This window comes from Mesoplodon mirus, assembly GCF_964341445.2.
Source record: "Mesoplodon mirus genome assembly, chromosome: 2".
Lineage (NCBI taxonomy): Eukaryota > Metazoa > Chordata > Mammalia > Artiodactyla > Ziphiidae > Mesoplodon > Mesoplodon mirus.
Genome location: NC_138977.1, coordinates 81,363,017 through 81,389,107, shown reverse-complemented (window position 1 = coordinate 81,389,107; position 26,091 = coordinate 81,363,017). Strand labels below are relative to the sequence as shown.

Sequence of the window (26,091 nt, the reverse complement as noted above, 5' to 3'; positions counted from 1 at the left end):
TATATGTACATTCTTTTTCATATTCTTTTCCATTATGGTTTATCACAGGATACTGAATATAGCTTACTGTGCTATACAGTAGGACCTTGTTGTTTATCTATTCTATATATAATAGTTTGCATCTGCTAACCCCAAACTCCCGCTCCATCCCTCCCTCACCCTCCTCCCCCTTGGCAACAACAAGTCTGTTCTCTATGTCTGTGAGTCTGTTTCTGTTTTGTAGATGAGTTCATTTGTGTCATTTTAGATTCCACATATAAGTGGTATCATATGGTATTCGTCTTTCTCTTTCTGACTTACTTCAGTTAGTATGATAATCTCTAGTTGCATCCATGTTGCTGCAAATGGCATTATTTCATTCTTTTTTATGGCTGAGTAGTATTCCATTGTGTATATGTACCACATCTTTATCCATTCATCTGTCGATGGACATTTAGGTTGTTTCCATGTCTTGGCTATTGTGAATAGTGCTGCTGTGAACATTGGGGTGCATGTATCTTTTTGAATTATAGTTTTGTCCAGATATATGCCCAGTAGTGGGATTGCTGGTTCATACAGTAGTTCTGTTTTTAGTTTTCTGAGGAACCTCCATGCTGTTTTCCATAGTGGTTGCACCAACTTACATTCCCACCAATAGTGTGGAAGGGTTCCCTTTTCTCCACCCCTCTTCAGCATTTGTTATTTGTTGACGTTTTAATGATGGCCATTCTAACTGGTGTGGGGTGATATCTCACTGTAGTTTTGATTTGCATTTGTCTAATAATTAGCCATATTGAGCATCTTTTCATGTGACTGTTGGCCATCTGTAAATACTCTCTTTTTGCCCTGCTCTTGATATTGTTGTGTAGAATTGTAATCAAACCTTTCTCCTTCTATATTTCTGTAGTTGGGGATCTGCCTTTCTCTTTTCGACAATTAGGACTCCATTTCTCCTCTTTAATCTTTAGAGACTTCTTCCATTTTATATGATGATTCAAGGTCACTGATATCCTTTAGCAATTTCATTCCCAAATTCATTTTGACTAAAGCATCATTATAAGAGCTAGGTGCATTCTTATAGTCTTTTTTCCCTAGTTTGCTCTTCAGTCCCCTTTTAGTAGTGCATATTATGAGACCTGAAAAAAAATTCAGTGGCATATGAAGAGGGAGAACTGAAAAGGACATAGTGAATAATGAAGCACTAGAGTATCTGGAATGATTATTGAGTGTCTGAAACACCTTTGAAAATGAACAGACTGTTGTTTTCTGGTGACACATATTTTGTTGTCAGGTACTTGTGAAAGTATGAGAGATACAGGATTGTATTCCAGAATGCTAAGGAAGTAGGATTATGTTATGAAAATGTCATTAAGCACTAATAAAACAATATACAGGTTATTTATACGTGGTCTTAGCATAGAAACCAGCATTGTTATGTCATCTCATGTGCGGGGAAGTGGAATGTGAATGGAAGTGGAGAATCGCATTACTGAACCACTCCCTTAACTCTACCGGTAGGTCGAGTTTTCCTTCTGTTGCCCGTTTCATGCTTTAGAGTTGTAAGAAGCTCTGGATAATGTACCTGTGGCTAGTTGTCTAAGCCCTCCCTCCCCTAACCCTGAACCTCCTTTTTCTTTTCCTGTGAGATGCAGTGGAGATGGAGGAAGGAGGTGAGTAAGTAGTAAAATGTTCCACTTTCTTCTCCTGCATTGTTTTCTTAGTAATTGAAACCAGCTGTGACTTTCCATGGACTGTTATTCCTGCTCTGGGGAGGACTCTATATGGTAGATAACATCACAGCACAGGCCAGTACTTTTTTCTCTTAATGATAAATACCATTACTTAGCTACCTCACTAGACCTCACAAATTATTAAATAATTTTATTCTTAAAATATAACTGACTCCATTTGATTCTAAGAGGATTTATTAGTAAAGAATCATGATATCTCTAAATTTCTTGATTAAGGATGAGCAGTCTCAGTTTTATTTCATTATACTGAAATATATCTGATTCACCACATAAATCATTCAGTGATTCACCCCAGAATGTCCGATTCTCACACCCCATAAGCGGTGCAAAGATGATATGTGTAGTTTCTTTTCCAACCACTTAATTAACAAATATTTATTGAAGACTTGGAATATGCATGAACCTTTCTCTATGTCCACAACCAAAATGACAGTTTGAATTTTTGACTCAAGGAAGTATTGAAAAGGAACTTAGTAGAAAAAGGCTCTAAAGACTCAGATTCTCTTTTTAGTTTTTGACTTGTTGCAAAATAAATTATTTTTAATCTCTGTAACCAGATTCTCTAGGATGGTCTCCATTAATTTGGTTTCTGTGTATTTCACACTGAAGGAGAAAAATCAGAATCCCAAACTCTCAGCAGTAGGAACTTCAGAATTAGATTTTTTTAGAGACCTGCACATTATTTTCTTGCTCTTTCATTTGTTATCCTTTTAAATAAATGAATGTATCTAACTCAGAGTGGCAAAGCAATCTTCTCTTCCAGGCAATTCCTCTGCTGTATGTTGGATAATGCTAGTTTACGTGGTGATTCTTACCACATTTGAGGTTATGTTGTATATAAATAAAAATAAATGGTGTTTTTATAAGGAGTCAGATATCCTGGGGGGAGATTCTAAGTGTTCCGTTTCCCCTGATTTTCAACTAGGTCACAGAAATTTGACTTAGATCTATTTATCATTATTTTAAGTTAATGCAAAGAAGAGAACACAGTTTTGCCTTTGGCTTCTGACAAGGCAGAACAAATTTAGGCTCATTAGAAGACAAGAACAAATGTTAAAAAAGAAAAACAACCATAACTTTATTTGGGATGTTTCATGTCTACACACTGTGTAGAATTGTAAAATATTTATTTTACATAAGGATGGTCACAGCCTTATAGTTACAGGTCCACGTAACTATAAGGACTGTGGAGAAGGTCACAAATCACAGGGCACGAAATAAGCATTAAATCAAGCAAGTCAATATATTTTTTTCCTTTTTGCATAACTGTATTTCACTAGAATTGCTCCTGCTTTCCAAGGGGACTTGGAGAACCATTTATTTTGTGGTTAGAGAACAAAGGACCTTGTGTACAATTTTTGCTTAGTACAGTGAAAACATACTTGAAATTTCATGCAGAATATTTCCATATTTTTTCTTGAAAATTACATTTTTACTCAGTATTTATGAAAATGTTTATAAAATTATGTCTGTGTTTAGATGTAGTATATTTTTGGGGTCTGTAGCTTGAAGACATTGTTAACTTTAAACCCATTGTAAAAAGATCTCTACTAGAGAAGGCTATGGAAAGAAGCTCTCTTTTAGGAGTGATGTTTAAGGCTAACCTAAAGAACAAAGTGATGCAGTTTTGGTTTTTTGCCAGCTTAATTTTACTGTTTTCATAATTTTTTTTTGAGCTTTGAAATTTGGGCTTAATTTTTTATGACTGCATGAATTCATTGTATGACTAGATCACAATGTATATAGCCCTTCCAGTTTTAATTATTTTTGTTGCCTACATTTTTAATGTTCTTAGTAGTGTGATGAATATATTTGTATATAAATGTTTGTCAGCACCTCTAATTATCTCTAAGAATTACTATGCTAAAGGTTATGAACTTCTTTAAGGTTCTAGATATATTTTGCCAAATTGCTGTCTAGAAAAGTCATACTATTGGGTTGACCAAAAAGTTCTTTCGGGTTTTTCGTAAGATGTTACGGAAAAACCCAAACGAACTGTTTTGGCTAACCCAGTAGTTTACACTTTCATAGTTAGTTTTTATATTAGTACAGACTTATCACATTCTCACCAGTATTGAGTATAGTAGCTACAAAATCTATGTGACTATCCACAGATTTTTCAGAATTATAGAAGGGAAAATCTTAAAAGAGTTTGTCTGGTCCAACATTTTTCAGAGGACAATGAATCCCAGATAATTAATTAAAATAACAATAGAAAGCTGAAGTCAGGTTAGCATTTTAGTTTTCTGGACTTCTGGTTCAGTATTGTTTTCACCAGAGAATACTGCTTTATTGTTTATTGAATGTTTATTATAACATGGTGAGGTACTATACTGGGCACTTTGATTTTTAAAAATCTAATCTTTCCAATAACCCAAATGGTGAGTGGTTTGAAACTTTACCATTTGTAGGGAAGAGGAGCTAAAGAAGAGAACGAAGGCAGTCTTCAAATACTGAATGTGAAAAAAGATTAATTAGGGAAAATAGGTGGGATTCACAGGGAAGTGTTTTGGCTTAATGTAAGGAAGAACTTTTCTAAAGAGTACAGTAGTGCTGTTCACCAAAGAAAGAGGAGGTCACATTGAATTACACTGCTCCATTGTGAAAGTATTTAGCCCAGTCTGCATTTGCCAGGAATGTGGAAAATGGAATCCATGTATGGAATAAGAGAACTAGTTGACTAAAGATAATGCATTATAAAGAATGTGGTAGAGTACCTGGCATGGAGTTTAATGCTCAGTAATGATAACTATTATAAACTAATTATATCATAAATGAGATAAAAAGATACCATGAAGTCCCTGAAGCTAGTGACAGAATATGCAGAGATGCTAATAAATAATGAAAGAAGTAAGCAAAGAAAAATAGAGAGGAGGGAGAAACTAAAGCCAAACCTTTTCTGTCTCAGAAAGCCAAGGGGACGGAGAGTTTCTAGGAGATAGTCAATTTGTTGTAAAATATTAGATGTAGGTTAAAAAGAAAGAGAAGTGTAATATACAGATAAAAAAGATCCGATGAAAGAAATGAAAAATCACCCACAGTCCCCTATCCAGAGGTAAAAGTTGACATTTTATTCTTTTCAGATCTTTGAATGTGAATTTAAAAGCATATCTATAAATATATAGATGGGTAGATTTAGATATATCACTAAACATCTTGTAATATCTCTTATCACTTAATACACATGAATATCTTGATGTCAGTAAATATGGATATGCATTATAATTTTCTGTTGCTGCATAATTCATTACATGGTTGAACATAATAGTAGGTATTCAGGTTATTTGTTTTCTCACTTTATAAACAATGTTCACTTATCTCTATCTTTGGTGCAACTGTCATAGTCGAGGCTATCTTTTTTGCCTAAACTGTATTAGTCCCTTAATTTTTCCTTCATCTTTTCTTGCCCTCTTGCGGTCTGTTCTCCATACTTTTGAATGGACAAATGCCATGATAAGCATTTTTGTATATATATCTTTGTGTACGTGTTCATTTGTTTAGTTTTGTTTTGGCCTCGGTGCGCAGCATGTGGGATCTTCGTTCCCAGACCAGGGATCGAACCTGCGCCCCCTGCGGTGGAAGCGCAGGGTCTTACCCACTGGACCACCATGGAAGTCCCTGTTTTTATTTATTTATTTATTTTAAATGTTTATTTATTTAATTTATTTATTTTTGGCTGCGTTGGGTCTTCGTTGCGGTGTGCGGTCTTCTCATTGCAGTGGCTTCTCTTTTCGCAGAGCCCAGGCTCTAAGCCCGTGGGCTTCAGTAGTTGTGGCTTGCGGGGTCTAGAGTGCAGGCTCATTAGTTGTGGTGCACGGGCTTATTTGCCCCACGGCATGTGGGATCTTCCTGGACCAGGGCTTGAACCCGTGGCCCTGCTTTGGCAGGTGGATTCCTAACCACTGCGCCACCAGGGAAGACCCCCCGTTTTGTTTTTAGATTAATTAGTTAGAAGTGGAATTGCTGGGACTTTCCTGGTGGTCCAGTGGGTAAGACTCTGTGCTTCCAATGCAGGGGGCCCGGGTTGGATCCCTGGTCAAGGAACTAGATGCCACATGCATGCTGCAACTAAAGATCCCGTGTGCCGCCATGAAGATCCTGCGTGCAGCAACTAAGACCCAGTGCGGCCAAAATAAAAAAAAATTAAAAAAAGAAGTGGAATTGCTGGGTCCAACTAATGGGTATGCATATGTGAGGTTTTGATACATGTTGCAAGATTGCCCCCCATAAAGATTTTTTTAAATTTACTATTTAAAAATACTATTGCCTATTACGTATGTAAAGGTCCCATTTCCCTACACCCTTGCCAACAATCTTTTTAATCTGATAGTCTTAGAAATTCTTGATCTCACTAGATTTCATGCTCATCTGTTACCTGTGAATATTTATGAGATTGCTGGAGAAAGCGATAAGCTAGGGATTGCAAATATCTACAATACCATTGTTTCCCTTCCTGAGTCTATACCAAATATCAGTGATTGATCTTGTTTGAGTTACTTGCTTAAGGACAGTTACAATATTTTATATACTAAGGAAGTTCTTGAGTGTAGGGGAAGAACTATAACAGAAAAATGTTAGTGGTTGACTTGGTCCATTCAGTTCTGGGATTTTCTGTCATACTGCTTGTACACATGGCCAGGGGTAGTGGAAATGGAATGTTACTGCTTTTGGCATTTTTAAAGTGAGGGAAAAACTAGTAGAAGACTGTCATTTTGCAGATAAAATTTAATTTTGTTCTTTCTCCATTAAGGAAATCCTTCCTCCCCAGAAGTACAGTTGTTGAATTCAAAACAAACCAAGTAAAAATTATAAAATTTAATAAGTTCTCGATAAGATTGGAAGTCTTGTCTTGTATACACTAGATAATGCTTTTAACTTTGCACTTACTGCCTAAGGAGATATATTGGATATCTATACTTAGGAGGTTCCAGTTTTGTGGCTTTCTTATTTTATTTTTATTAAAGCCAGGATATTATGTTATTATGATATATTATGATATTATGTTATTATGTTATTATGTTAATAATAATGTTATTATTATTTTTTAAAATAAATGAATTTATTTATTTATTTTTGCCTCCATTGGGTCTTCGTTGCTGCACGTGGGCTTTCTCTATTTGCGGCGAGCGGGGGCTACTCTTCATTGCTGTGCGCGGGCTTCTCGTTGCAGTGGCTTCTCTTGTTGCGGAGCACGGGCTCTAGGTGCGCGGGCTTCAGTAGTTGTGGCTCGCGGGCTCTAGAGCGCAGGCTTAGTAGTTGTAGCGCTCGGACTTAGTAGCTCCGTGGCATGTGGGATCTTCCCGGACCAGGGATTGAACCTCTGTCCCCTACATTGGCAGGAGGATTCTTAACCAGTGCGCCACCAGGGAAGTCCCAGTAATGTTAATTTTGTTTTGAATCTTCTTTTAAGGGCATTTCATATAATTTGTTTTGACTGCTGAGGTAGAATAGTTTGTTGTTAAATGCTACTGGTTTGGTTATGCTACAGCTTAACTGTGTCTAGGGATTTAAAATAGACAAACCTTAAATTATAAAAAATTGGATTTCAGTAATATAACAATTCATTATGTTGTTATCTTAGAGAAGAAGGAAGGAGTTTCATATTGTATTCTCAATGGTTACTAGGACTGTTATGAGTGATTTGCATGGCTATTGTACCTAAGTGGAATGGGGATAATGTCACCTAGCCTTTGTAGAACCATCTGAAGCAGATGGCAGAGGCAGAGAAGGACTGGTTGTCGTGTAGGAAGAACAGATATATGAGTGACTAAACTTAGTCTGCTGACTCTTGTCAATACATGGATTGAAATCTGGTAAGTGTATCAAGGATTGGATGTGCTTAGAAGGATTGATGAATGAATTTTTAATTTAATCTTGAAGTTAGATTGGCTATAGTTGAAGATAAGAAAACAAGTATGCTTTAACTAAAATCTTTGGTTGCAGGTTAAGAAGAAAACCTAGCTTGTTGTAAGCAAAATGGAATTTATTAGAAGGCCATTGCTGAATGTCATTGAATGCAAAAATAAACCTTTAGCACCTTAGTTTAAACACATTAGTTCAGCGAACTGATCAAGGGTAAGATTCACCCCACCTTGTTCAGGTGCCCACTCTTGGTCCAGTTTGTGATGGCAGGGAATATGGAACCATCTAATAAATATATCTGTGGTTATTGGAGGCCCTTGGAAGGTGGAGTGGGGTGTAAGTCCTTAGGGAAAGTAGGCTTATAGTGAACTGTATGGACATCCTCAGAGGTGTCTACTCTGCTCTTGCTTTAAATAATGGATTACTTTTTACATTTAGTACTCAGAAACCTGTAAGAGTTATTTATGCTTTGTAAAGTTTATAGTTTAATTTTAATATAAATATAATAATTAGAGAGTAAGGCTAAATCCTTTTTGATTTTTACATATCTTGGATACTTTTTTGTTTGAGATGGCAGCACCTGGGAAGAGCACAGTGCTTGGCACTTATGACCCTTAGCAAATACTAGTAGTTGAATGAGTACTTGAGAGGAGGTAAGACCCATTCATATGTGGCCTTGAACACCAAACTTATAAAGTGAACCCTCCCTCCCCCACAGTGACCTGACCTAGTCTTCACGGCTACCTTTTAGATTTTTCTTTTTATTGGATTTCTTTTGTTATTAGGTCAAAGTAAAAAGCTTTTTATCTTGTGAATCACTGAATCAAACAAAAAAGTTTACTGAGGCCCTTTTGAGGTGCATTTTTGGGGTCTTTAATTATCTATGCATTATCATGAATGCTTAGAAAGGCTTTTAAAACCAGATGTTCAATGGAAACTATTTGGAAAGAAAATGTTACAAGACAAAGTGTTTATAAAGTCTTCAATGAATGGTTAGATATTGCTAGATAGTCCTCCTTCAATGTATAGCTAGACTCTGACAACTTCTTAACACCTCTGCAAATACCACCCTAGTCCAAGGCTTCAGCATTTCTTCTGGAACTGTGTAGAATAGCTTCCTAAATGGTCTCCCTGCATTCGCTTATATCCCTTGACAGTGTGTTCTCCAAAGGATGTGACTTAAGTTGGATTACACACAACACTGCTGAAAATTCTCTGGTGGATTCCCTTTCTAAAATAAAACCTAAAATTCCTTCTGTGATCTACAAAGTTCTATGGGATTTGGCTCTACCTCTCTCATCTTAACCCTTGTGGTGTACCCCCTTCATTCTGCTGCAGTCACAGGGACCTCCAAGCACACTCAGTTTAAGGCTTTTGCACTTGTAGTTTTCATTGCCTGAACATTCTTGCCTGAGGTAACTTCATTTCAGGGCTCTGTTCAAATGTGGCTTATCAAAGAAGCTTTCCCTGACTACTCTATCTAAAAGAGCACCCTTCATCACTCTCTAATTCTTTCATTCTGTCTTACTTTTCTTCATAGCACTTATAACTTGACAGTATATGTTTGTTTATTTCTGTATCTGTTTCCTCTTCTAGGTTCCAAGCTCCATGAGGGCAGGGATTTTGTCTTTTTTATTCGCTGCTGTATCCTCAGTGCCTAGCACATAATGGATGCTCAGTAATTATTTGTTGAATACATGAGTAAATATACACGTTTGTGTACTCTGGGTAGTAATTGGGGGAGATGGTGTATTACAGACCTGGCACTGGTAAGTGTGAGGATAACTGTTGAATTTAGGAGATAGGAAGAAAAGAAAATCATTAACATCCCATAGCACTTGTATATTTTTTATAAAGTTGGTGGAAGTGGGTTGCTTTTGTAATTAGAATTGATATTTTATCAAGCCATATTTGGTCATATTTCATTTAAGATGAAGAAGATGACTTTGTGTGTAAGAAGGCAGCCTCTAAATCAAAAGAGAATGGAGGATCTCCAAATAGTTATCTTGGAGCATCAAACATGAAAAAGAATGAAGAAAACACTAAGACACTAAACACTAAGAATAAGCCTTTGTCACCAATGAAACTTACCCCCACATCAGTGCTTGATTATTTTGGAACTGCAAGTGTCCAAAGATCGGCTAAGAAGATGGTGGCAAGCAAAAGAAAAGAGGTGAGTGTTCTACAGGTAAGCAAGAATGTTCAGGATTTGTACCCGTTCAGTTATTAATAAGAGGTGAAATTGGATTTTATGAATAGACCAACATTTTATTGATGAAAATAATTTTCCTATGATTATGGGTAAAATGTATTGCTATTATGTTGGAGGACGACCAAGTTAGAATATCACACATTTAAGTTTTTAATATTTGAAAGTGAGAAAAGATCATTTAAATCATAAGAATAAATTGTGATTCTTAGAATTTAAATACTCAGAATGCAAACTCATTTTACTCTTGACCTCAGACAATATAATTGTTCCCAAATGAGGTCATGAACACATAACTTAGAATAGAGCCTCCCTGTGCTATACTTGTGACCTTCTCTATTTTGGCTGATGTTGGGTTCATCTTTTCCTGGACGTTTAGGAAACAAATACAGATAAGTTAGTGAAAGTAGTTCCCTGCGTGGAAGCCTGCCGAGCAATGTGTGTGTTGATTGCTTTAGTACCTCCATTAGACAATGTAATCTTTCTCATGTGTTGGTGTGCCAATGTTCTGGACTACTTCTGAGGAAGACGTTAGTCTCTAGAGTTTTCTGGGGTACTTCTTTTGAACATTTCAGTAGAATTAAGTGAGAATCATCTGTCTGTAGCATATTTGCTTGTTAAGAAATTGGATGTGGTCACGGAGTAGCCATGAATATAATTTTTTGGCTGGTGTGCATTGAGTCTATTTCATAACTGATACATTTATCTCTCATTGGTGTATTTATTCAGCTACAGTTAAGAAAAAGTACCTTACTTTGAACTTAAGGTTTATGCTGATCTTGCTTGATTTTCCTTGAAATATAGCCTTCACAAAATGCAGATGATTCCAGATTAAATGATGAAGCCATCGCCAAGCAATTGCAACTTGATGAAGATGCAGAGGTATTAGCGTTTTCTTTAGATATCATTAGCACCTTGATGTTGTCACTTGCTATTTAGTCTACCCAGGCAGACAATTAAGATAGTTCTAGTTTCATTTTGGATTGAGCCTCATTGTAAGAGTTATGTGTAAAATAAGTTAAAATCTAATACTATGTGAGAATCTAAGTTTATATAAAAGATAAATGAAGAGAGCAGAGGATAACTGAAGATTTATTATTAGATTTCTTTGAATGGAAGCCTCCTTTAGAATAGTTAAAATAATTTAACTTGGTCATATCTCTTCTCTTTCCCCTTTGGGCAATCTCTACTCCTGTGGCTTTAAGTACTATGCATATGCTGGTGATCTCTAAGTCTATCTTCAGTTCAGAGTGCCCTTTGTAGTGAACCTGTTATATTCATTCAGTAAGTATTTATCGAGCACTTACTGAGTGCGTGGCACACTTCTAGGTGTTAAGGATACTGAAACTAAAAAAAAAAGAAGTCAGATCATTATAAATGCTACGAGGAAAAGTAAAGGAATAGATGTTTGGTGTGATCAGTGGGGTTATGAGTGTTCTATTTGAAATACAGGGGTTAGGAAAACCCCTCTGAGGAAGTGACATTGGGGCATATAATTCATGATAATGGTGAGCCATGGGGCTTCCTTCTACCTGGAGGAAGATTTCCTCTAAACATAGAGAATAGCAGTTGTAAGCATCCTGAGGTAGAAATGTTTGAGTTTGATGAGTTTGGAAGAAATGGCCAGCAGCAAATCCTGTTATGTCATGACTGGTCTTTGGTACCTACCAGAAGGACTTGGGATGGTAAGGAGTTTGGATTTTAGTCTCTGTGAGATGAGAAGCCATTGGAGTATTGAATAGAGAAATGACATGACTTTTGACGGCTCTTAAAAGAAGATTATTCTGGCTGCTGTGAACTAAAGAAACCACGGTGGGCAAGAACAAAAGCAGATCATTTTGGAGACTGTTAGGGTAGGGGAGGTGAGAGAAGATGTTGGCTTGTACCAGGATGGGGGTAATGGAAGAGGTAGTGAGAAGTGGTCATCATCTGTATATGCTTTGAAGGTGCAACCTTCAAGTTGTTGCAGATAGACTGGACGTAAGGTATGAGGGAAAGAGAAGATTCAAAGGTGACTCCATGTTTTTCCGCTTGAGCAGCTGGGTGAATGGTGATATTTATTAAGACTGGAACACTGGTACAGGAAAATCAAGAATTCTGTTTTGCACATAAGTTTGAGATGCCTAATAGGCTTTCAAATGGATATGCAGAGTGGGTAGTTGGGTAGAGGAATCTGGAGCTTAGGGGAGAGGTCTAAGCTGAAGATGTTTATTTGGGATCATTAACATTTGAATGGTATTAAAACCAGTGTAACTAGATGAGATCACGGGGAGAGAATGTAAACAGAAAAGAAGTCTCAGGATTGAGCTCTGGGGCACTGTTAACAATGAGAGGTCAGGAAGAGAAGGATGATCCAGCAGAGGAGATTTAAAGAAAGTGGCTAGTGAAGTAGGACAATCAGGAAAGCTTGGTATTTTATGTAAGCCAAGTGAAGAAGGTATTTCAAGGGGGAGTGTTCCTCTCTGTCAGAGGCTCTAGGCCTTGGTACCTGCTGTTTGAACCTCCTTCCTGTTTATTAGCTTAAGTGTCACTTTCTCATATTCCCTAAACTATGTTAGAAATCCCTTCTGTATGCCCTGTAGCTACTATTAACATTTATTTGTGTCTTCTTAAATTGCTATTTCCGTGTCTTCCTGTTTGTAGACTTTAAACTCTACCTACCAGGGCTGTTTATGTCTCAACTATTGTGACCTCAGTGTTCATCTCAGTGCTTGGCAAAGAAGAGGCTCTTTTTTTTTTTTTTTAAACATCTTTATTGGAGTATAATTGCTTTACAATGGTGTGTTAGTTTCTGCTTTATAACAAAGTGAATCAGCTATACATATACAGAGAAGAGGCTCTTGATAACAATTGTTTTGAGAGAACAGTATTCTAGTCTTCTGAAATATACTGACTTCACGTTTTATTAACTTGGCAGTTTATAGTTTGTGTTTTCAAAATCTTTTTCCATCTTATTGACGACACAATTTTATAAACTACATACAGATATCCACATGACTCAGGGTAGGACAGATGGCCTAGGTAAAATCATGAAGTGATTTTTTTAGGGACCTGACTTCTTATCTGTCTGAAATACTGGAGGCTTACCCTGTCCTTTCCAAACCAGGTGTGGCACTTTGTATCACAATCCTCTGTTTTCCCATTTCTATCACATTCTTTCAGAATCCTGTTTGGGTCCTGTTTATCATATATAATGAGAAATATATTCTACTTCCACACGTTCTCTTCTGGAAGAGCTCCATTTTACTGAAAGTAAAAATATTTGGAAATAACAGTGAGGTGAATGTCTGCGTGTTACATTAGCATTTTAGGAAAACTTCTGATATAATGACTTAAATTTTCAAAAGTCAGGACAGATAAATTACTACTGTGTTGTACCCCTGAAACTAATATACTATTGTTAAGTCTACTGTACTTCAATTTAAAAAAATATCAGAACAGATACATTTGAATTAGTAATTGAAAATAGAAGTTTGATGATATTAGTGATAGTTGCATTAGTATGTATCTTACTGTGTGTGCAAAGAAGGTATATAATTTTCTTGGTTTATAGATTCAATTCTATGTGTGCCCCCTCCATCCCCCACAAGGCTGTTGTTTTTCTGTTAGGATAATGATTCTCTCCTGACCTCTTTTTAGAGTTTAAAATAAATAGAGATGAGAGATCTGTAAGTGTTGCATTGGGACCATTAAGAAAAAGCTAAAGACTTGGAACTTTATGCTCAATTTATCTATCATGCCTGCAAAACTAGAAATATATGTTCTGCAGTCTAATTTGGCTTCACGAAACAAACTTGTGATTCTCAGTTATTAAGTGAAAAAATGTCCTAGTTACTTTCTGGAAAATGTTTTTCCAGCTTCTTTTAAGTATCATGAACCACACATTTTAAAACTTTTCATTTACAAAAAGAAAAAAAGCAGCTCACTGTGTTGACACTTTTTACAGCTAGAGAGACAACTGCATGAAGATGAAGAGTTTGCCAGAACATTAGCCATGTTGGATGAAGAACCCAAGACCAGAAAGGTGGTGCCAGGCTGTTTGCACTCTGAATATACAGTACAGATCAGTGTTCCCTTTTAGACCTGTGTAGTCTAGGCTCTGGAGATATAACCATGAATAACTCTTCTAGAGAGAAGCTAAATTATTTTTATTTATAAAAATGTTTTTGGAGAAGCTCATTGAGAAACTTCTTCCTAAAGGAAGGTTGATAGAGCCAAAGCCAACCAAAACCCTTCTTCACAAAACAACAAGTTGTAACTTTTACTTACTCTCTGTCACAAAGGGGTTCTCATATACTTGTTCAGAGAATAACACTTATAAAGATTCCGATGGAATCTAAAGTTTAATAACTTTAATATTAATTACTGTCTTTTTTTTTTTTTTTGCGGTACGCGGGCCTCTCACTGTTGTGGCCTCTCCCGTTGCGGAGCACAGGCTCCAGACACGCAGGCTCAGCGGCCATGGCTCACGGGCCCAGCCGCTCTGCGGCATGTGGGATCTTCCCGGACCGGGGCACGAACCCGTGTGCCCTGCATCGGCAGGCGGACTCTCAACCACTGCGCCACCTTTTTAAAAACATAATTTTGCTGTTTCTAGTTAGCTATCTTTAAGATCTGTATTAGGACAGTCTCAAATAATAATGAGTGTATTTTGGGGAATCTCTAAAAGCATCAAGATTTTTTTCATTAAGCACTTGATCTCCAAAAAATTAGCCTTATTTCTGTTGAATCACATTCTGTTAATATTGTCATTATCAATATCTGACTAAAAGATTTTACAGCAGGCTGGTGTAAGTAGGGTATGGTGGGGACTTTGTCATTTGAAAAGCCTTACTTCATCTAAAGGCATTTAAATTAGAATTACTTAAAAAATATGCTGTGTCATGCACCCCAATTTGTGACCTCTTTGTAAAATGGAGAGTTTTGAAGGAGCAGTGAAGGAGCATTTTTTTCTCTTGAGAAAATACTCTTTATTTTTCTTTTGATCTTTAGATTGTTTTAAATTTAGTCTTTTGGGTTTAGATTTTAGTTTTTAACTGCATAATGCTAACAATTTGAGAATGGAGATGAAACCAGCAGAAACAAGTCTTTCATTTTCAGACTCGCAAGTGGGGAACAACTGGCATAATTTTTTATAGATGTATTTTTTATACCCTTTCATCTGTTTCCTCATCTGTAAAATTAAAAGTAATAAAACATGTTTCATTTGCCCCAGAAATTTTGTGTATAAATGAATGAAAATTTATTGTATTGTTCCTCTACTTTGGAAGATGACCCTTAATCTTTGGTTGATTTTAACAACATATTTTGTGGTAATAGTTTTCCTGTTATTTGTCACATTTGACACCTTTTACGTTTTCTTAGGCTCAAAAGGACCCAGGAGAGAGAGAGACGTTTTCATCTATACAAGCCAGTTTATGTAAAGCAGAAAAACCTAAATATCCTCATAAAGGTAAAACTAGCAGCAAAAAGTAAGCTGGAACACTTATCTTTATTGAAGAAAATTCATGTAACCATTTTTAAACGTTCTGTTCAGTAATTGCCTGGTATTCTTAGATAGATATTTCATAGGAGTACTGGAGCATGTTCTACTTAGATACCTGGAAAGCTGTTTGGATATTAGTTGGTGTAGAATGCCTGTCTGCTCTGATTACGAGAAATGTATCATAGCTCTTGGCTTCATGTTTATTTCCAAGTGTAGTGCAACTGTGTGGACTTCAATACATGAAGACAAAGGACTAGATGTTTCAAGCTCATAGAGTTGGCTCATAGTTGTCCAGGTCATCTGAAGCTCTTCTGCTGGTTGTCTGGAGGTTTTAGTTTTTTTTTTTAGTGGTCCTGATATCTAACCATCTGTTAATATAGATGGGCTTAATCTTATATCTGTTCATATAATTTTAGTCTTGAAATCCCAAGATTCTTTCAGACTTTACTACAAACAGAATTTTTTATGTGACATATTTTAATTAGCAACTTTTCTCTGTGTGAATTTCAGATCATTGATGTGTATCTGTGGAATAAAGTCCATGTTCTCAGATGTAGTTTACTGTATTATTTCAATTAGTGAGTAATTTATATTTAAAAAGGCAGATCCCTTAATTTGAATTGGTTATACAAAGAAGTAATATACAGATGTTTAATTTTTAAAAATAAATGTTCTGTATAAACTGAAGAACTAAAATCTTAATGTGGGTGTTATGAAGTCACCATATGACGTTGTGTCCTACTAAGATTATTCAGTTGAAAAATGAAAAAATAATCTTGATACTGGGTATCATTTTCCAAAAACAACAATCATAATCTTTTCTTTCTCCTAATAAAAACAGAACAATTTTCAGATGACAGAAAGAACTGCAGTCCTAAGAAGCAAACTAAATGTGAAAGTTCAAAAGAATCTCAGCAACATTCCAGGTCATCCACTCATAAAATAGGAGAAACTTCTTCTCCAAAAACCAGTTCCAAGCTGGCACCATTGAAAAAAAAAGAAGAAAGTTCTAATAAAGAAACAGAGCCTATGGCCTCGAGAAGAAAAGAAAATGCCGTTGAGTTAAAAGAGACAAGAACTCCTAAGAAAATCAAAAGTTCTCCAGCTAAAAAAGAGGTATAAATTTTCTAAAAGCATATCATTTGGGGCTGTGTGTTGATCTTGGTTTGATTGTTTTCAAGTTTTATTTCTAACTTTATAAGTCATTATAGTACTTTAAAAATATATTTATTTATTGATTTTTGGCTGCGTTGGGTCTTCGTTGCTATGTGCAGGCTTTCTCTAGTTGTGGCGAGCAGGGGCTACTCTTTGTTGCGGTGCGCAGGCTTCTCATTGCAGTGGCTTCTCTTGCTGCAGAGCACGGGCTCTAGGTGCACAGGCTTCAGTAGTTGTGGCACGTGGGTTCAGTAGTTGTGGCTCGCGGTCTCTAGAGCGCAGGCTCAGTAGCTGTGGCGCACGGGCTTAGTTGCTCCACGGCATGTGGGATCTTCCCGGACCAGGGCTTGAACCCGTTTCCCCTACATTGGCAGGTGGATTCTTAACCACTGTGCCACCTGGGAAGTCCCCCTTTTCATTTTTTTTGCTTGGGGCTAGCAACTTGGCTTATACACCCAATCTACCCTGAGGTATGTGCCTTTAGAGAGAGTCAAAAGGTTTGAGAAGGGCTGATGGCAGGGATGTTTATAAGCCAGGCACGTGTAAATTGGGGAGTACCTCTGTAGCTGAAATTGTTAATATCAGGACCAAACACTGAAGTGACTTAATGTTTATTTATTGATATGTATTTTTAATTTTACATTAAATTTGCATGACTTTATTCAATTTCCTCTCCCTCTCCCCAAAGTCTATAAGTCCTGAAGATTCTGAAAAGAGACGTACTAATTATCAAGCTTATCGAAGCTACTTAAATCGAGAAGGTCCCAAAGCTCTGGGCTCCAAAGAGATACCAAAGGTAAGAGTACTGAGAGGGTATGTCATGGCCTCTGGCCTGTGGGTCCATGTATGTATTTACTATGTTTACAGTAGCAGAGAATTAATAATTAAAAATGAACAGAAAAGCCTTAGTCACCATCTTTATGAATTAGGAGATAGGCTACGGCAGTCACAAGATTAATGCTCTTTGCCTTCATGGTGCTTATAGTCTAACTCAGGAAAGAGACACTAAGTAAATTGTTATTTATTATATTGTGATATGTGCCATAAGGGAAAAATCCGAGATTCTTTTAGGGGGTGTAACAGAGGAACCTGGCCCTAAGAGGAGTTGTAAGTGGGGGAAAAGTATGACCAGATTTGCATTTCAAGGAGAGCACTCTGGCTGCTGAATATAGAGTGCAGTGGAGGGGGAGGAATAAATATAGGGAGATCAATTCGGGGAGATGGTGAGAAATAATAGTGACTTGTCTAGGCTAGGCTAGTAGTAGTGAAAGGGCTGAGAAGTGAAGTAGCTTCAATGGAAGAGGCAAAATCTATAGGACTTGGCTCCCTTTGGCACATGTCTTTTGTATTATCAAGTTAACTTTCCAATCAAGAGATTATGTGCTGTTGCCTTTAAGTTGCTCGCAGGTTGTTAGATTTACTATCATAAGGTAAACAGCCAGAGAGAAGGGCAGGAGCTCAAACTTGTTTAGTTTTTTCAGAATTGAAACTTTCATTTTTTAACAATAGCAAGATATTCTGTAGGTACATTGCATCTGGTTGTTAAAGTGTTACAAGTTAACTAGTAGTTTAAATATTTTAAAAAATGAGAATAGTATGAATGGATAATTTTAATACACTTTCCTAACCATGTTGGATGTATATTTTTTATTGCTGGTTTTAGAAGTTTATTAAATGTTAACCTACATAAGAATTTCTCAGGATTTAATTTGTTCCTGCTTATTTGCTGTGAATTTCCTGTAAATTTTTTCATGCTGAGATTATTTATGATGTCGAATGAGAAAAATCAACTTCCTGCAGCTTTGATGCCAAATATTTCTTTGGAAAGCTGCCATGTAATTTCCTCTCTGCTTGAACACTTTGGTTTTTAGGGAGCTGAAAATTGCTTGGAAGGCCTTACATTTGTAATCACAGGAGTGCTGGAGTCCATTGAACGAGATGAGGCCAAGTCTCTAATTGAGCGTTATGGGGGAAAAGTAACAGGAAATGTCAGCAAGAAAACAAACTACCTTGTCATGGGTCGTGATAGTGGTCAGTCCAAGAGTGATAAGGTGGGTACTGCTGTGTTCTCAGCACAGTGAAGTAGGCTGCTTGCCTTGGCAGGCTCTTCATGTGACCATATGTAGTAATGTCCTTTACACGGAGTGAGATGAAGGAAAAAAATGGAAAAGTAATTTCTTCACTACATTATTTCTTCTCCACAGACATGTTGTTTGGCTTTGACCCTGGGATTTTGGCTTTCCAGTTGAAGGCACAGTTCCTATTTACTTGGCTTTCTTAGTGTAGTATTCTAGTCAAAATCTTTTTTTGAAGATAGAACCAAATGCAGTTTTCCTCTTTTTTTAGTCCTAAGTATTCCTATATATGCTGCTGTGGACTCCATCTTAAGTTTTTTAACTGGAAGATCTTTTTATTGGAAGTTCTGTTGGGTAGTATTGCATTTAGTTCCAAGTATAATAGAATACCTGACTAACTATGGTTTTGACAAATAGCTGCTTATTTCCTTACCTTATGAGAATTTCAGAGGCAGGCAGTTGTGGGGGATGGTTCAGCACCTCAGTGATGTAGCTAGACTTAGTGCCATCCTCCATTTCTGTCTTCATGCACGTTGCCTTGTGTTGCAAGGTAGCTGCCACTCTCGAGTTCACATATAAGGCAGGAAATAGGGAGCAGTGACAAGATGTTATAGTAGCTGTGACTGACCTTATAAGAGTTTTCCTGGAAACACCTCTTACAGAATTCCACTTAAGTCTCATTGGCCGGAGCTGTCACATGGCCATTCACAGCTACACGAGAGGTTGGGGAGGATGAGGACTTTTCTGATTCTCAGACCAATCATAAGTCATCACTTGGAAATGGACACATTGGAGTTCTGTTAGCAGGGATAAGGTGGAGGAGAATGTCTGCCAGCCGATATGGCTTTGACCCTAGTGGCTTTGACCTTTGTAGGGCAGAGGGAAAGGTAAAGCAATCCACAGAAGTGGCAGTGTGATACCTCAGGTGCCAACCCACCACTCTTAGAGGAGGTATCTGTTATTTTCTTTCTTTTTAATGATACTTTTTCATGAACATGGTTTTAGAAAATATTCCAGTGTTATCTAATTTACAAATGCGGTTTTTCACCTTCTCACAAGCCTGAGAATCATATTTTTTTTTTTACAGAAAGTAATGGTTTCAATGATTTGCATTTTTAATTAATAGGCAGCAGCCTTGGGAACAAAAATTATTGATGAAGATGGCCTATTGAATCTGATTCGAACTATGCCAGGCAAGAAGTCTAAGTATGAAATAGCAGCTGAAGCTGAGGTTTGTATACAATGAACTTGACTTATTTAAGTTGGTGTATAGCAACTTCCCTGTTTCATAGAGACATTTCTTGGGTGGATGTAGGTCTGTGGGCTAAAAAATTAACTTTTCCTTCTACCACAAATGAACTTACCTTATTTCCTTTTGAGTGGTGAACTGTGCTATAGGCTGTTGTCTTTGATGTGTTTCCTTACCTTTCTCAAAGGAGTATGAGGAGGGAGAGGGGACTTTGTATTGCACTTACCATATCTACTTAAACCGTCCATATTTTCCATATTCTTGCAATAACATTGTGCAAAGGTTCTTGCTTAAGAGTTCTTTGAAGGATATACTATAGGTATCAGCATGATAATATTTTCATTTAGAACTATATTAGGACTTTTCCAGTTGTGACAGAAACCAAGCTGATATTAGCTTTAGCAAAAAGGGAAAAATCTTGACTCACATAACTAAACTCTGGGCAGTCGGATGTAGGGACTACTGCATGTACAGACTGCAGTGCCTTTAGGACCCTTTCAGTTTCTGTCTCTGTACTTCTCCTAGTGTTAGCTTTATTCATTTCCACTATATACAGGTCTTTTCCATGTGTAGGACACAGGGGTGCCAGCAGCCCAAGTTTAATGTCCCCAGCTCTGTCACCCAAGTGGTGAGGTGGTCTTCCGATTTATTCCAGTTAGAAAAATCTGGGGGAATGATTTGGATTAGCCTGTCATCAGTGTCCCCTAATGTTGACAGCTTAAATAGCCATAATACAGTTATCAAACCCAGGAGGTTAACATTGATGCCATGCTGTTAACTTCACAATTCCCCCCTGTTATGCTTAGGATCCCACACTGCACTGAGTTGTGTCTTCTTAGTCTCCTCCAATCTATGATAGTTCCTCAAGTCTTTCCTTGTCTTTTTATGAGCTTGATTTGATGAGTACTAGTCAGTTGTTTTGTAGACTGTCTCTCAGTTTGGGTTGTTGATGTTTTCTCATGGTTAGATTGAGGTTATGCATTTTTGGCAAAGAAGACCACATAAGTGATACCCTGTCCTCCTCAGTGCATTGTGTCAGCTGTGCATGATGCCGATATGTCTTATTACTGGTGATGTTAACCTTTATTACTTGGTTAAGATGATTTCTGCCTGGTTTTCCCACCAGTGAAGTGACAGTTTTTCTCCTTTGTAATTGATAAATATCTTGGGGAGATACTTTAATACCTTGTTGTTCCTCAAACATTCACCCACTAATTTTAGCACCCACTCACTGATAAAGAGGCACTTTTTTTTTAACATCTTTATTGGAGTATAATTGCTTTACAATGGTGTGTTAGTTTCTGCTTTATAACAAAGTGAATCAGTTATACATATACATATGTTCTGATATCTCTTCCCTCTTGTGTCTCCCTCCCTCCCACCCTTCCTATCCCACCCCTCTAGGTGGTCACAAAGCACCGAGCTGATCTCCCTGTGCTATGCGGCTGCTTCCCACTAGCTAGCTATTTTACATGTGGTAGTGTATATATGTCCATGCCACTCTCTCACTTTGTCACAGCTTACCCTTCCCCCTCCCCATATCCTCAAGTCCATTCTCTAGTAGCTCTGTGTCTTTATTCCCGTCTTACCCCTAGGTTCTTCATGACCTTTTTTTTTCTTCTTAAATTCCATATATATGTGTTGGCATACGGTATTTGTCTTTCTCTTTCTGACTTACTTCACTCTGTATGACAGACTCCAGGTCCATCCACCTCACTACAAATAACTCAATTTCGTTTCTTTTTATGGCTGAGTAATATTCCATTGTATATATGTGCCACATCTTTACCCATTCATCCGATGATGGACACTTAGGTTGTTTCCATCTCCTGGCTATTGTAAATAGAGCTGCAATGAACATTTTGGTACATGACTCTTTTTGAATTATGGTTTTCTCAGGGTATATGCCCAGTAGTGGGATTGCTGGGTCGTATGGTAGTTCTATTTGTAGTTTTTTAAGGAACCTCCATACTGTTCTCCGTAGTGGCTGTATCAATTCACATTCCCACCAACAATGCAGAGGCACTTTTTTTTTATTGAGACATTATTCACACATCATAAAATTCACCCTTTTAAAATGTATGTTAGTGGTTTTTAGTATATTCACAAGACTGTGCAGCTGTCACCACTGTCTATTCCAGAACATTTTCATCACTCCCCACGGAAACACTACACCCATTAGCAGTCACTCTTCATACCCACCCCTGGCAACCACTACTCTACTTTCTGTCTATGGATTTGCCTGTTCTGGAAATTTTCTATAAAGGGAAACATGTAATATGTGGTCTTTTTTTCTGGCTTTTTTCACTTAGCATCGTGTTTTCAAGGTTCAACTATGTTGAAGTATAAATCAGTGCTTCACTCCTTTTTATTGGTGATTAGTATTCCATTGTGTGGCTATACCACATTTTGTTTGTTTGTTCATCTGTTGGTGGCCATTTTGGGTCGTTTCCATTTTTTTGGCTATAATAATATAATTATTTGTATATATAAAATATAATAATGCTGCTATGAATATTTGTGTACAAGTTTTTGTGGAGGAATTAAATATTAACTAGTCAGAAAACAAATTCTTAATCCTTTACCTTTTTTTAAACTGATTTTATAGTACTCATTACTTTCAAAAAACTAATATATTCTCATTTTAAAAATTGTATTTGGGTGCTTTTTGGTGTGCTGTTAATTTTTTTAAAGTTTGGAAGGTGGGGATTTCCACAAATAGCAGAGTCCATCGTGAAAAGACAGACCCAGGTTGGGTAGCTCATTTGGATATCTCAGATTGCCCTCTAGAGTACATTTAGAAGGATAGAGATTCTCTGTATCTCATCAGGTTTCTTTTTTCCTCCAATTTTTAAGATGAAGAAAGAAAAATCCAAATTGGAAAGAACACCCCAAAAAAATGACCAAGGAAAAAGAAAAATTAGTCCAACTAAGAAGGAATCAGAATCTAAAAAGTGCAAACTGACTCCCAAAAAGGCAAGCTCTATAAAGTCAATAAAAAAGGAAACAAGTATGTTTCAGAGAGGCCTGGACTTCAAGGAGCAGGTGGCTGAGGAAACAAATGGTGACAGCTGGGCTAGGAATTTGGCTGATGACAGCAGTGAAAACAAAGTGGAAAATTTGCTCTGGGTGGATAAATATAAGCCAACCTCGCTCAAGACCATAATTGGACAGCAAGGTGACCAGAGCTGTGCCAACAAACTCCTACGCTGGCTCCAAAACTGGCGCAAGCGTCCATCCGAAGATAAGAAACACGGTGATTTTACAGCTTCATTCATTTTTCTGTGTGTCTGTCACCATGTCATTGCTCAGTGACACGTGTTAGGAAGTGTAGTAGTTGGTTCATTGATCTCTCAGCAAGCATTTATTGAGAGCCTGCTCTGAGCCTAGGTGCTGTACTAGACCCCAGGAGTGCTATTGTGAACAAAACACTGTCCCCTTTAAGGCACTCCCGGTCAGTGAGGGAGACGTAGATAAACCAGTAATTAAAATGTATTGTGCTAAGTACTGTTACAGGGTTAAGAATAGGGTCCTCAGGGGTTGGAAGTGCATGGTCAGGGATTCCCATCCCTAGAGGAAGAGATATCTAAGCTAAGACTTGGAAACTAAGAAGGAGTTAGCTAAGTGAAGGGAGGGGAGTGTCAGGTGGGAGAGCATACATGTACCAAGGTCCGAGACATGTGAGACCAAGACTCCTGAGAGGGCCAGAGAGACTTGGGAGGAAAGGTGCAAATAAAAAGCTGAGGCACGCTTATGGAGTAGGCAGCCTGAAAATCCCAGTAGCATGTTTGCTTTTGGTAGGCACGGAAAATGAACAGTCGCAATATATATTTCATGTCCAAAGTGTTTATTATTGGAACTGAAGTTTCCAATCACAAATGTTAGTAGTGTTGTCTTGAGCTCCAGCCACAGCCCTGGGTGATACTGTGTGAGAAATAAGAGGAAAAATTTAGTGAGCATCATAGTGAATTCCCAAAGCAATGAGTGGGTTATTAATGTCTAGGTGGTCACTAGACATTGGCCAACAATGCCAGTTTATTTTATTTATAACAGTTAGATAATATAATTGTAATAATACAGGGTTAAACTTAAGCCAACCCCTATTCTCTTTCCAAAACCAAATAAAAGGTGGTATAAGTGCTTTGTGTACCTAGAGAAGACTTTTTAAGGCTTCATGTCTGTTTTCCCATGTCTGAAGTAGGTTTAACCATCTCTCTCTCAGTCCTTGTATATGAATTGAGAACCCATTATGTGCCAGGTCCCCACGTGATAAGGGGAGGAATTGAGCTAGGCAGGATAGTTGCAGATACAGCATCTTCATTCAGTTCATTCTTTTTGTGATCATGTAGGTGACTGTGCTTGTTAGTATTTACTGAGACATGCCAGGCTCTGTGCTCAGCATGTCCATCCTCACAACATGCCCACTAGACGCATTACTATTGTTAACCTCATTTTACAAAGGAGGAAACAGACACAGAGGGGCTAAGTCACTTCTGAAGTTCTCCCAGCTGCTGGTGAGCGGTAGAGTTAGGATCAGAACCCAGGTAGTGTGCTCCATGACCTGTGCTTTTGTAGGAAAGGAAACTCATAAGATGATTGTTTCAGATCAGGGTTTTAAAGTTAGTTTTCGTGTTTTATTTTGAGTGGAGGTGAGGTAGGGAGTAGAATTTCACTAAATGCTCTGGAAACTGTTGTTTATACTTTGTAAAAAATATTCTGCAAATTTCGAACTAAACTGGAGGTGCTTCTGATGCTAACTTTATGCAGTTATTCCTGCCATTCCTGCATTTCTGTTAGGTAGTAGAGGTTAACATTCTGGAACTTCTTTTTTCCTAGCAGCAAAGTTTGGTAAATTTGCTGGCAAAGATGATGGCTCCAGTTTTAAAGCTGCATTGCTCTCAGGCCCTCCTGGTGTTGGCAAAACAACCACAGCTTCTCTGGTTTGTCAGGTGGGTATTCTGTCATTACTTTTCTAAAATCAAACCTCTAGAATTTGCTTTGGTTCTGGGCATATTTGTCATTTTCATCCTTTTTTTTAATATTGGTAATTATAATAATAGGTGATACTCACTTGTGTGTCAGACGGTGTGCAAATAAGCCCTTGGGTGTATAATCTTATAGATAATATGTCTTACAGACTCTTATAGATACAGATATCTTATATGCCCTTGTAGGAAGAATTGTGTGTACTCAATATAGGTACTGTTGCCATCCTCATGTGACAAACGAAACAGGCTTATAGAGGAGGGTGGTGGCACAGTGTGAACCCTGGTAGTCTAACTCTTCACTGCTATGGGATCCTGCCTTTGCTCTTGTTGTCTCTACAGCTGCCATATCTCTGGACAATGAGAGGACGAGGCACTAGAGCCAACCAGAGCTCATGTATCAGGATGGTATGAAATGATACATGAAATAGTATCAGCATAATAAAATGAGAGGTTTTAAACTTACTTTAAATTTATTGCTGGATTGGAACTTCCCTGGTGGCACAGTGGTTAAGACTCCATGCTCCCAATGCATGGGGCCCGGGTTCGATCCCTGGCCAGGTAACTAGATCCCACATACATGCCGCAACTAAAGAGTTCACATGCCACAACTAAGGAGCCTGTGTGCCGCAACTAAGACCTGGTGCAACCCAATAAATAAATAAATATATATTTAAAAAATTTATTGCTGGATTTCCCAACCCTCTGTTGGATAGGCTGGTGGTTTCATTTAGTCTTTGTTGTATGGACCAGACCATAAATTTATAGTTGGTGTAATAACTATATTTTCTACTCTATTATTTCTATATTTCTATATATAATATAGAAACTATATTTCTACTCTATTATATCTAATATAAAAAATATATTTTCTACTCTATTATTTAACATTTAGAAAAACAAAAAAATTTTTCCCTAGTCTTTACAATTGTGAAGATGGCTTTTTTTTTTTTTTTTTGCGGTACGCGGGCCTCTCACTGCTGCGGCCTCTCCCGTTGTGGAGCACAGGGTCCGGACGCGCAGGCTCAGCAGCCATGGCTCACGGGCGCAGCCGCTCAGCGGCATGTGGGATCTTCCCGGACCAGGGCACGAACCCGCGTCCCCTGCATCGGCAGGCAGACTCTCAACCTCTGCGCCACCAGGGAAGCCCTGAAGATGGCTTTTTTTCCCCTTTATTATTATCATTACTTTTTTTGTGTGTGTGTGGTATGCGGGCCTCTCACTGTTGTGGCCTCTCCTGTTGCGGAGCACAGGCTCCGGACGCGCAGGCCCAGCGGCCATGGCTCACGGGCCCAGCCGCTCCACGGCATGTGGGATCCTCCCAGACCGGGGCACGAACCC

General features: G+C 37.8%; 1 protein-coding gene across 16 annotated transcripts in view; it reads left to right on the top strand.

The window, feature by feature from the left end:
- RFC1 (replication factor C subunit 1) overlaps positions 1-26,091 on the top strand; it is a 78,046-nt gene that overhangs the window by 35,137 nt on the left and 16,818 nt on the right. For 3 of the 16 annotated variants that reach the window (XM_082632796.1, XM_082632794.1, XM_082632785.1), the window contains exons 5-15: positions 9,524-9,780; positions 10,606-10,683; positions 13,748-13,825; positions 15,166-15,253; positions 16,128-16,402; positions 17,130-17,237; positions 18,313-18,492; positions 19,643-19,747; positions 22,622-23,021; positions 24,602-24,714; positions 25,093-25,158. In XM_082632796.1, the coding sequence (XP_082488922.1) occupies positions 9,524-9,780; positions 10,606-10,683; positions 13,748-13,825; positions 15,166-15,253; positions 16,128-16,402; positions 17,130-17,237; positions 18,313-18,492; positions 19,643-19,747; positions 22,622-23,021; positions 24,602-24,714; positions 25,093-25,158 (1,748 nt within the window). The remainder of the gene's footprint in view (positions 1-9,523; positions 9,781-10,605; positions 10,684-13,747; positions 13,826-15,165; positions 15,254-16,127; positions 16,403-17,129; positions 17,238-18,312; positions 18,493-19,642; positions 19,748-22,621; positions 23,022-24,601; positions 24,715-25,092; positions 25,159-26,091) is intronic. The other 13 variants (XM_082632789.1, XM_082632792.1, XM_082632788.1 and 10 more) reach the window with 9 other exon arrangements.